Here is a 10578-nt window from a genome sequence, read left to right as displayed (position 1 = left end):
GATAAATAACATCATAGGGTTATGTTGGGCAGTATGGTACACTAGTACTAGATAAATAACATCATAGGGTTATGTTGGGAATTATGGTACAGTAGTACTAGATAAATAACATCATAGGGTTATGTTGGGCAGTATGGTACAGTAGTACTAGATAAATAACATCATAGGGTTATGTTGGGCAGTATGGTACAGTAGTACTAGATAAATAACATCATAGGGTTATGTGGGGCAGTATGGTACAGTAGTACTAGATAAATAACATCATAGGGTTATGTTGGGCAGTATGGTACAGTAGTACTAGATAAATAACATCATAGGGTTATGTTGGGCAGTATGGTACAGTAGTACTAGATAAATAACATCATAGGGTTATGTTGGGCAGTATGGTACAGTAGTACTAGATAAATAACATCATAGGGTTATGTGGGGCAGTATGGTACAGTAGTACTAGATAAATAACATCATAGGGTTATGTTGGGCAGTATGGTACAGTAGTACTAGATAAATAACATCATAGGGTTATGTTGGGCAGTATGGTATAGTAGTACTAGATAAATAACATCATAGTGTTGATTCCTTCCTTTTTCTCTACTCATCTGTACTACTGGTTACTGACCCTCTGACCTCTCCTGTCCCCTATCTCCTTCCTCCCTCTAACCCCCTAACCACCATCTCCTCTCCCCTTCCCCCTCCACCTCCCCTGTGGTCTGACCTCTCTGACCTCTGTTTTTCAGAGGGATTGGGATAACAGAGAACATTCTCATGGGCATTGAACAATGAAGTCATCTCCTCCCCTGTTTAGGCAGTACTATGAGATGCTGTACAACGCTGCAGATGAGCTGCTCAACCTGGTGGTGGACCAGGGCGTTCGCTACACAGAGCTGGAGTACATCCACGCCCTCAGCCTGCTGCAGAGGAGCCAGACGGGCGTGGGAGACCTGAGCACGCAGAACGTCCGGCTGCAGCGCCTCAAGGAGATCATCTGCGAGCAGGCAGCCTTCAAGCAGGCCACCAAGGACAAGAAGATCACTACTGTTTGAGAGGGGGGACATTGGGAGGCTGTTGTTGGCAATGGTCTGTTTGCATTAGTGTCCAGTGTTTCTTAACCTCCTGTCTGGAAAAAGGGTTTAGATTAAAGCTAGTATTTTAGAGCTGACCTAGCAGTGTCAGCTAACCATCTGAGGGACTGGTCAGCACCTCCACAGGGACTGGTGATACACTGGGTTTGTTAAAGTCCTGAGTCTTCATTAGATCCTATGGCAGACCGTAATAACCATGTAATATGTTTTGGGGGTTGAGATAATGCTGGTAGGCTGTACATTGAGTAGTTACTGATTTTAGGTTTGAACTTAGTTACCAATATGCATCTGTTGTTGTAACTCATCTGCTTATTCACTGGCAAGAATGCAGCCAGTTCCTCAAGAAATCACACACACACACACACACACACACACACACACACACACACACACACACACACACACACACACACACACACTCCAACTTAAAAAATGACTCCCTTCAATCATCCCATATGTGGTCAGCCCTAGTCTCACCTGTGGAGAATGGGGGAATTTTATGAGTCTGGCTTTGGGGCCTTTCTCATCTCATTGTCTTATTACATCTAACTGCTGCTCTCAATTACAGCACTACCTCCAGCTCTCCCTCGTGGGCCCGCTGACTGTCTGCAATACCAGATGCCAGATTAGACTGTCTAGATTATCACTTCTCTCCTCCTGCTTGTGGCCATTCTTCTTCCCCAAGGACAAAAGAAAGGAATTGGTTCCTCAGCTGTTGTTCACTCTATTTTTCTCTCACTTTTAGAATAATGTAGATTGGATATAATGTAACTATAGCCGATTCTGATTATAGTATTTGCCACTGTCCTGAAAAAATGCATTAACTGTGCTGCAGCGTTGAGGTGTGCATGTGTGCTAGGGGATGGGGGGGCAATGTATCCAGTACAATTGGAGTGTGTATATAGTCCAACACTCAAGGTCTTGAACTTAATAGAGATGTAATTGCAAATCACTACTCCCCTTCCTACCACTAGAACTGCTAAAACTTCTGCTAAAACTATTCTAAAGTGAATACACTTGCAATGAGTCACAAATCATTCCTTCCCCTGCATCCCCTCAGTATATTTAGTTAATTAACTCAGAGGAAAAGTACTTAACAAGAGCAGGGGAAGGAGGAAAGAGAACAGGGGAGAGTTGTGGCAGTGCTGCTCACCAGAACCCAGCGGAACCATCCATCATAATGACATGTAGGCTGGGATCAATATGAGCCTTGTGGTTGCCGGAGGGATTGCCTAGTGCCATAGGAACAGTTTTACTCAGCACACTCAAGACACACACACACAATAAACACGTACTATATTACACACACACTATGGAGGTCTCTATGGCTTGCAGTACTCTGCGCAAGTGAGGAGGTTGTTTCTGCTGATTCTGTGAACAAGGGAACACTCCATCTGGATTTAAATGACCTGGTATATCTGACCCCTATACACACATTTTAAGTAATGGGGCCAACTCATTGTAAAGATCTACAAATATATTTCACTTCTTTTTTTTTAATGCTTTGCTTTATTTGTTTGTTTACTAAGACATGTCGTTTTGCACATCTACAGTGTGTAATATGAGAGTGGTTTCATGTCTGATTAGTTTTTTCACCTACATCTGATGATAATGTAGGCTAATGAGTCCCGGTGTGATTTAAGGATTTATTTGATCCATTCTCCATTGTCTGTTAAAAGTCCCTTTCAGACCAAGGCCTTGAATATCAATCCTTCTACACTGAATTAAAGGTGATTTGCCAATGTGTACACGGATCTTGCTGAAATAAAACATCAAAATTCCCCTGTGTATATGAGCAGTTTGTGTGTTTTTGTACAATGAAAAGTGCCAGTTTCCTACCTCATGTAGTCAAGGGACTAGTTTCTTCCATTGACGAAGAGGAATTGATGAATGCCATACAGAAGGAAACACTACCCAAACAACATGGTCTGTCTATGCGCTGTTGCACCGTATAATTCAACATCTTTTCACATTGACACAAATTGACTTTGTCCGATGTCATTTTAGATGGACGGATCTAAAATATACACTGTCAGGAATTGAGCTCAGCTGCCAGATCTGATGGGACGTCAGAAGAAGGCTTTTTATAGAATGATCAAGACCTGTTGAAAGATGTCTGATGCACAAAGCACACTACTTGAACTCTAGTATGTCAAGCTTTTTTCTGCATTTTGGTGAGCATGATTGAGGTTTCAACATGGTGATTAGTGTAAAGTTGTTAGATGATGGAATGGATAATATTTGTCTCAGCACACTAAAATAAAAATGCATCAATATATTACTTTTTCCAGACGGTGGAACCTGGGAACCATGGTTTGAAAGCTTTTATGAACTGTTGGGAAGTAAATGAATCAAAAACGACATATCCCACAGTTCAATTCACCTACTGACACTTCGTCATCGTTACTAAGCAACAGAAAGAACGCTATCCGCTCCAGCTGAGCCAACTTTCAAAATAGCCACCTACCTAGGCTAATTAGTAAGTAAAAATATTCTCATGCAAAACAATTTAATCCAAAATGTCTTCTACTTCAACATTTTCCACTTTCCAAGATATCGGGAAGCAAACGACGCCCCAGTGTTCCTCTGGGTCACCCTCTTGCTATCCTCATGAGTCCGTGACACAGGAGACCACTGATGCGCAACCATTTCCTGCTGCGGTTCATCAGCCGTGTGCAGACACGTTTTCAACCTGCGAGGAAGAGAAGGAGGAGAAGACAATGGAGGTAAGGGAGGAAGCTAGGGATAACAGCTAAATTAATAAAGATGCTAGCTGCTTTAGTAAGATGGGCCATGAGGCTTGGAGAATAACAAACGCTCTTTCTGTTAATTACTTTGAGGATGCAAGCAACTTCTCTCTTTCTCTTGCTACTCGGAGTTTCATAATAACAGAAGTTTGGTGCATAAAAACAATGCATTGACAATGCATGACTTGTTCTATTGTGTACCGCAAAAAACGTGATGTAGCTATGTCTCATACAGAAAAACGATGGTGTGTTGACTGAAGAGGAAGTATCCAGCTGTTTATCCAACCTGGGACACTCTGCCACTGGACTAGAGCATGTCTACCAGTTCCTCTCTGCGCCTGTAAGAACACACACAACACACACACTTCAGGTTGATAGTGTAACCCCATCAATCGCTGATAATATGCTTTACAGGAGTAACTGTTTACCATCAGGCTATACGCAGAAGAGTATCTAACAAATCTGTTAACTTTCCATTTGTGTTGTATTTCTTTCCTTGTTTTGTTGTCTATGTCATGTGGAATTCAATTTCGGAATATGTCTCCATCCAGGGTCGAAATCTGAATAATGTTTCCATCCTATGCAATTACGTCCACCTTCAAAAGCTAGAACTTCCTTACAACAAAATAAAAGGTGTGTGTGTCTCATATTAACAAATGCACTGTACGCATTGTTATGATTCTAATTAGTGATGTAGAAAATGTAGCTTGGTTAGCCTAATTAATTAAGCAATGGTTCATTTCTCATCGGTGCCCTTGTAACTTCTTCTGGTCTGTATAATAACAGTTGTGTGTCAGGTGTTGCCATCTCTCCCACTCTGCTCACCCGTCTCTCCTAATGTTTGTTGACTGGTAGATTTATCCTGTGTAAGCCACATGCCGTATCTCATCATCCTGGATGCCTCCCACAACCAACTCACCGACTTCTTTGGATTCCAGCCGCCCAAGAACCTCAAGGTGGGACCTTCAGCAGACAGGATAAGACAACGGTTGATTTGTGGCTTGGGGTTTCTTGAAGCCTATAGTCCCAGAAGATGGGTTCCAATCATCATAGACCATTTATACTGTAGTGTCATTCCATATGCTTACTAAGTATTACCTACCCTGGAATGACAAGGAACTTACCAGGGTTGACTTCTTCTTATTGTTTATCAGTGAGTTATACAGTACTAGTAGAATTGATCATACTATACATGCATTTGGTTGTTTATTTTCATATTTCTTCATTGCAAAAGCATTTAAAGATTGGTCCACTTGATTCATTATTCATGTTTGTTGTATTCCGCAGGAGGTTAACTTTTCCCATAACCAGATGTCAGTGATGACACATTTGTCAGCCTATTCGTCTTTGAGTAAACTGAATCTGGACTGTATCCTTTAAAAAGTATTTACACACACACATACATGTCAAGTTCTTATCTAGACCACTTCCTCATTGTATACCATTCTTAACGTGTGCCCGGACAGACAACTGTTTCAGTGAGATCGGTGGTCTGCTGCATTGTGCCAGCCTCACACACCTCAGCCTGGCACACAACAAGATCTCCTGTATCAGTGGCCTGGACAAGCTGCCAATCAAAGACCTCTGTCTGGTAGGTCCTAACTCCTCCTCCTGCCTCTTGAATTATTCCATTTCTAACACTTTTCATGTGTGTTGTATATGGAGATGTTACTTTACATGAATAATTACATTGCGTGTGTGTTTGTTGAATCATTTGATTCTTAGAGAGATAATATTTTACCATGCGTTATGCTCATTAATGAATATGCCCATCCGGTTGTATAGACGCAGCTCTCCAAGCACATCAGTACTGTGGTTAGTGGTTGGTCTTGTGCTTGATTGAATATGTCCTACAGGACACAACTGTTTTCCTGTGAATCAGTTGTTTTCTGTTTTCACCTTGATGTCCCGACCTGGTGTCTACATTCTTCCATTATGTCATGGCTTTTCTAAAAGGTTATCCCCCAGTATGGTGCCAGTTATGCTACACACAATATTTGAGCACTTGTTTCTCTTCAAACATGATGACAGCAGGTGGTGTATTTTTAACTCTCCCCCCGTCTCATATTTAAACCACAGACATAATTGAGCTTCAGCTTTTCAAAGACACACAGACATGGGCTCCAGTGTGAGAGCCGCCATATGGCTGTGCCAGCGGGCCTCCAGACCCTTCCCTCTCCCTCTCTGACGGATGCTGGTGTCCTTTATCAAAGTGATTCCTCATCGTCAGCAAGATGCAGCCGTGTCCCCTGTCCGCTTCCACCCTCCCCTCTGGGACCAGCTGCCGGCGGTGTGAGCAGGCCTGGACCCTGTTCAACCCCCCCCCCTCTCCTCTCTTCTCTTATTCCCTCACCCCTCCATAGCATCCCATGGCAACCAGCCGCTGTCTCCATCTTCCCTCCCCGGCCCTCTCCTGCCCAGCCCCGCTCCCTAACAGCGTGGTACCTGTCAGCCAGCCTCCTCTCTCAGCCCATCACACCCTGGCCTCGGGAGCTTCCAGGGCTCCGTGCGGTCACCGTCCCCCACTGTCGGCAGCCCTCTGCCAGGCAGGCTACCGGAGGAGGGCAGGCATGGGGGCCGCGGGGGCTGGATCCTGAATGACAGCCCACGCAGGGGGAAGGTGGGGATGGGTAGTTACAGAGCAGGAGGGATGGTGGGTTCTAGAGGAGAGGAGGGATGGTCTGTAGTGCTTTTGGCATGCCCACACCAGTGTCTGGCCAGCTGTTCACCTGTCACTCCTCCCCTGTCAGCCCAGACCATTGGAGCTGGCCTGTCAATCATACACACGTCTCAGGGAGAAGTTTTATACTCCTTACAGATGGGGAAGGGAACACTCAATGTTAACTTTGATAGTGAGGGTGGGGTGTGTGTGTGTCTGTGTGTGTGCGTGTGACGTGGGCATGTGTATGTGTGTGTGTAGGAGGAGGGGGAGTTGTGTGTGCGTGCGTGCGTGTGAGATTGTATGAGTTAATTAATATGTGTGTGTGTATTTGTCCACACAGTATTCATATTCCCAGTGTTTGTCATGTATCATGTCCTCTCTATCCAGAGGGGGAATCAGATTGAGAAGATAGAGAATGTGGAGACTCTGAGAACCCTGCAGGTCCTGGATCTGTCTCTGAACCGGATCACCAGTCTGTCAGGGCCTGCAGAATCTCCATCTGCTGGGCTCCATCAACCTGGAGAGTAACCTGGTGAGACACAGTCCATTCCTTAATGTCCTGCTCTCTTGTCAACCTGGAGAGTAACCTGGTGAGACACAGTCCATTCCTTAATGTCCTGCTCTCTTGTCAACCTGGAGAGTAACCTGGTGAGACACAGTCCATTCCTTAATGTCCTGCTCTCTTGTCAACCTGGAGAGTAACCTGGTGAGACACAGTCCATTCCTTAATGTCCTGCTCTCTTGTCAACCTGGAGAGTAACCTGGTGAGACACAGTCCATTCCTTAATGTCCTGCTCTTGTCTCTGCCACGGTCTGCATGGTACCAAGACCAGTATCACTAAACCACCTAGTGACTGTATACCAGGAGCTGAGTGATAAAGCTATTCCACTGCATCAACTGATAGATTGGCTGTGGTATTAAATGTAGTTTTAATCGTTTTTAAAGGATTTAATCTTAATCCAAGTATCTGATCGTTTTTGTGTATGATATACTGTTCTCAGATCAGTGAAATCAAGGAGGCCACACACATCCATGACCTTTGCCTGCTCCGGGAGCTGAATCTGCAGAGAAACCCAGTCCAGGTAGCTGCACTGCACCTACACCCACAACACATCACTAGACTAACAAGTTAGCTCCCCTAATGCTGTCTGCTTCCTCTGTACTGACAATAGACATGTCCATGAAAATGCTGCTTCTTTCACTGTCTTTTCAACCCCAGGAGCAACTGGACTATAGACTTGCAGTGATCTTCCTCCTTCAACACCTGACTGGCCTGGACCAGGAGAAAGTGACAGTAGAGGAGAGAAGGCAGGTTGGATGTATGAGATGGTGATCAGTGATGGAACTTAAGGATTTTGGGCACTGGCCAGCCAGGCTAGTAGACTGGCACTGGCCAGCCAGGCTAGTAGACTGGCACTGCCAGCCGGGCTAGTAGACTGGCGCTGGCCAGCCAGGCTAGTAGACTGGCGCTGGCCAGCCGGGCTAGTAGACTGGCGCTGGCCAGCCGGGCTAGTGGACTGGCTCTGGCCAGCCGGGCTGAGTGGACTGGCGCTGGCCAGCCGGGCTAGTAGACTGGCGCTGGCCAGCCGGGCTGTAGACTGGCGCTGGCCAGCCGGGCTAGTGGACTGGCTCTGGCCAGCCGGGCTAGTAGACGGGCGCTGGCCAGCCGGGCTGCAGTGGACTGGCTCTGGCCAGCCGGGCTAGTAGACTGGCTCTGGCCAGCCGGGCTAGTAGACGGGCGCTGCCAGCCGGGCTAGTGGACTGGCTCTGGCCAGCCGGGCTGGTGGACGGGCGCTGGCCAGCGGGCTAGTAGACTGGCACTGGCCAGCCGGGCTAGTGGACTGGCTCTGGCCAGCCGGGCTGAGTAGACGGGCGCTGGCCAGCGGGCTAGTGGACTGGCTCTGGCCAGCCGGGCTAGTAGACGGGCGCTGGCCAGCCGGGCTAGTAGACTGGCACTGGCCAGCCGGGCTGGGTAGACTGGCACTGGCCAGCCGGGCTAGTAGACTGGCACTGGCCAGCCGGGCTGTAGACTGGCTCTGGCCAGCCGGGCTAGTTGACTGGCGCTGGCCAGCCGGGCTAGTGGACTGGCACTGACAGCCGGGCTTGTAGACTGGCGCTGGCCAGCCGCACTAGTAGACTGGCACTGGCCAGCCGGGCTAGTAGACCACAATCGATACTAGCCTATAGTAGGTCCAAAATCTGCTAGGGGAAGATGGAAAAGACAACATTTCTCCTGCATCTTGGGCTAGCTTGGTAATGTTCTTCTAGATGTCCATCCTGTGTGTAATACTGTGCCTATAGCAAGTGGAGGAGGGGTATCAATAACTGAGTGGCATGTTTTGCTAATTGGGACAGTGAATGCTAACCTAGTATGTTGTTTATTTAAAACAGTGGGCATCTGTCAGGATCTGTAGAGGTTTAATAATATAGGTCAATGATACATTTGAAGTCGGAAGTTTACATACACTTAGGTTGGAATCATTAAAACTCGTTTTTCAACCACTCCACAAATTTCTGTTAACAAACTATAGTTTTGGCAAGTTGGTTTGGACATCTACTTTGTGCATGACACAAGTCATTTTTCCAACAATTGTTTACAGACAGATTATTTCACTTATAATTCACTGTATCTAAATTCCAGTGGGTCAGATATTTTATACAATAAGTTGACTGTACCTTTAAACAGCTTGGAAAATTCCAGAAAATGATGTCATGGCTTTAGAAGCTTCTGATAGGCTAATTGACATCATTTGAGTCAATTGGAGGTGTACCTGTGGATGTATTTCAAGGCCTACCTTCAAACTCAAAGTGCCTCTTTGCTTGATATCATGGGAAAATCTAAAGAAATCAGCCAAGACCTCGAGAAAAAAATTGTAGACCTCCACAAGTCTGGTTCATTCTTGGGAGCAATTTCCAAACGCATGAAGGTACCATATTCATCTGTACAAACAATAGTACGCTGGTATAAACACCATGGGACCATGCAGCCGTCCATACCGCTCAGGAAGGAGACACGTTCTGTCTCCTAGAGATGAACGAACTTTGGTGCGAAAAGTGCAAATCAATCCCAGAACAACAGAAAAGGACCTTGTGAAGATGCTGGAGGAAACAGATACAAAAGTATCTATATCCACAGTAAAAACGAGTCCTATACGACATAACCTGAAAGGCCGCTCAGCAAGGAAGAAGCCACTGCTCCAAGACCGCCAATGAAGAAAAAAGCCAGACTACGGGTTGAAACTGAACATGGGGACAAAAATCGTACTTTTGTAGAAATGTCCTCTAGAACTGTTTGACCATAATGACCATTGTTATGTTTGGAGGAAAAAGGGGGAGGCTTGCAAGCTGAAGAACACTCATCCCAACCGTGAAGCACGGTGGTAGCAGCATCATGTTGTGTTCATGCTTTGCTGCAGGAAGGACTGGTGCACTTCACAAAATAGATGGCATCATGAGGATGGAAAAGTATGTGAATATATTGAAGCAACATCTCAAGACATCAGTCAGGAAGTTAAAGCTTGTCGCAAAAGGTTCTTCCAAATGGACAATGACCCCGAGCATACTTCCAAAGTTGTGGGCAATGGCTTCAGGACAACAAAGCAAAGGGTATTGGGAGTGGCCATCACAAAGCCCTGACCTCAATCCTATAGAAAATATGTGGGCAGAACTGAAAAAAGCGTGTACGAAAGCAAGGAGGCCTACAAACCTGACTCAGTTGACACCCAGCTCTGTCTGGAGAATGGGACCAAAATTCACCCAACTTATTGTGGGAAGCGTATGGAAGGCTAGACCTGAAAAGTTTGGACCCAAGTTAAACAATTTAAAGGCAATGCTACCAAATACTAATTGAGTGGATGTAAACCTCTGACCCACTGGGAATGTGATGAAAGAAATAAAAGCGGAAAGAAATAATTCTCTATACAATCTATTCTGACATTTCACACTTAAAATAAATGTGATCCTAAATGACCTAAGACAGGGAATTTTTACTAGGATTAAATGACAGAATTGGAGTTTAAATGTATTTGTCTAAGGTGTATGTAAACTCCTGACTTCAACTGTACATTACATTATTCTAGATAGGACTGA

At 45.5% G+C, this 10578-nt stretch overlaps 2 protein-coding genes across 2 annotated transcripts; both read left to right on the top strand.

Annotated features, from left to right (window-relative positions):
• Positions 1-730: 730 nt before the first annotated feature.
• On the top strand, positions 731-1773 carry LOC106609670 (exocyst complex component 4-like). The gene is made up of 2 exons (XM_045711147.1): positions 731-1074; positions 1648-1773. The coding sequence occupies exon 1, from the start codon at positions 777-779 to the stop codon at positions 1038-1040; it is 264 nt and encodes an 87-aa protein (XP_045567103.1). The 5' UTR covers positions 731-776; the 3' UTR covers positions 1041-1074; positions 1648-1773.
• Positions 1774-3461: 1688 nt separating this feature from the next.
• Positions 3462-7016, top strand: LOC106609669 (leucine-rich repeat and guanylate kinase domain-containing protein-like). The gene is made up of 8 exons (XM_045711146.1): positions 3462-3558; positions 3633-3805; positions 4062-4166; positions 4378-4459; positions 4682-4782; positions 5114-5195; positions 5293-5417; positions 6876-7016. The coding sequence occupies exons 2-8, from the start codon at positions 3800-3802 to the stop codon at positions 7014-7016; spliced, it is 642 nt and encodes a 213-aa protein (XP_045567102.1). The 5' UTR covers positions 3462-3558; positions 3633-3799.
• The last annotated feature ends 3562 nt before the right edge of the window (positions 7017-10578 follow it).

This window comes from Salmo salar, unplaced genomic scaffold, assembly GCF_905237065.1.
Source record: "Salmo salar unplaced genomic scaffold, Ssal_v3.1, whole genome shotgun sequence".
NCBI lineage: Eukaryota > Metazoa > Chordata > Actinopteri > Salmoniformes > Salmonidae > Salmo > Salmo salar.
The sequence above is the reverse complement of the archived record's forward strand: the minus strand, read 5'-3'. Positions and strand labels throughout refer to the sequence as shown.

Bases quoted from the DNA above. Each gene is read 5' to 3' on its own strand.
- LOC106609669 (XM_045711146.1), top strand. The intron at 4,167-4,377 runs GTAAGAACACAC...GTCTCCATCCAG, and splicing joins ACCAGTTCCTCTCTGCGCCT to GGTCGAAATCTGAATAATGT. The intron at 4,783-5,113 runs GTGGGACCTTCA...TGTATTCCGCAG, and splicing joins AGCCGCCCAAGAACCTCAAG to GAGGTTAACTTTTCCCATAA.
- LOC106609670 (XM_045711147.1), top strand. From the start codon at position 777: ATGAAGTCATCTCCTCCCCTGTTTAGGCAGTACTATGAGATGCTGTAC.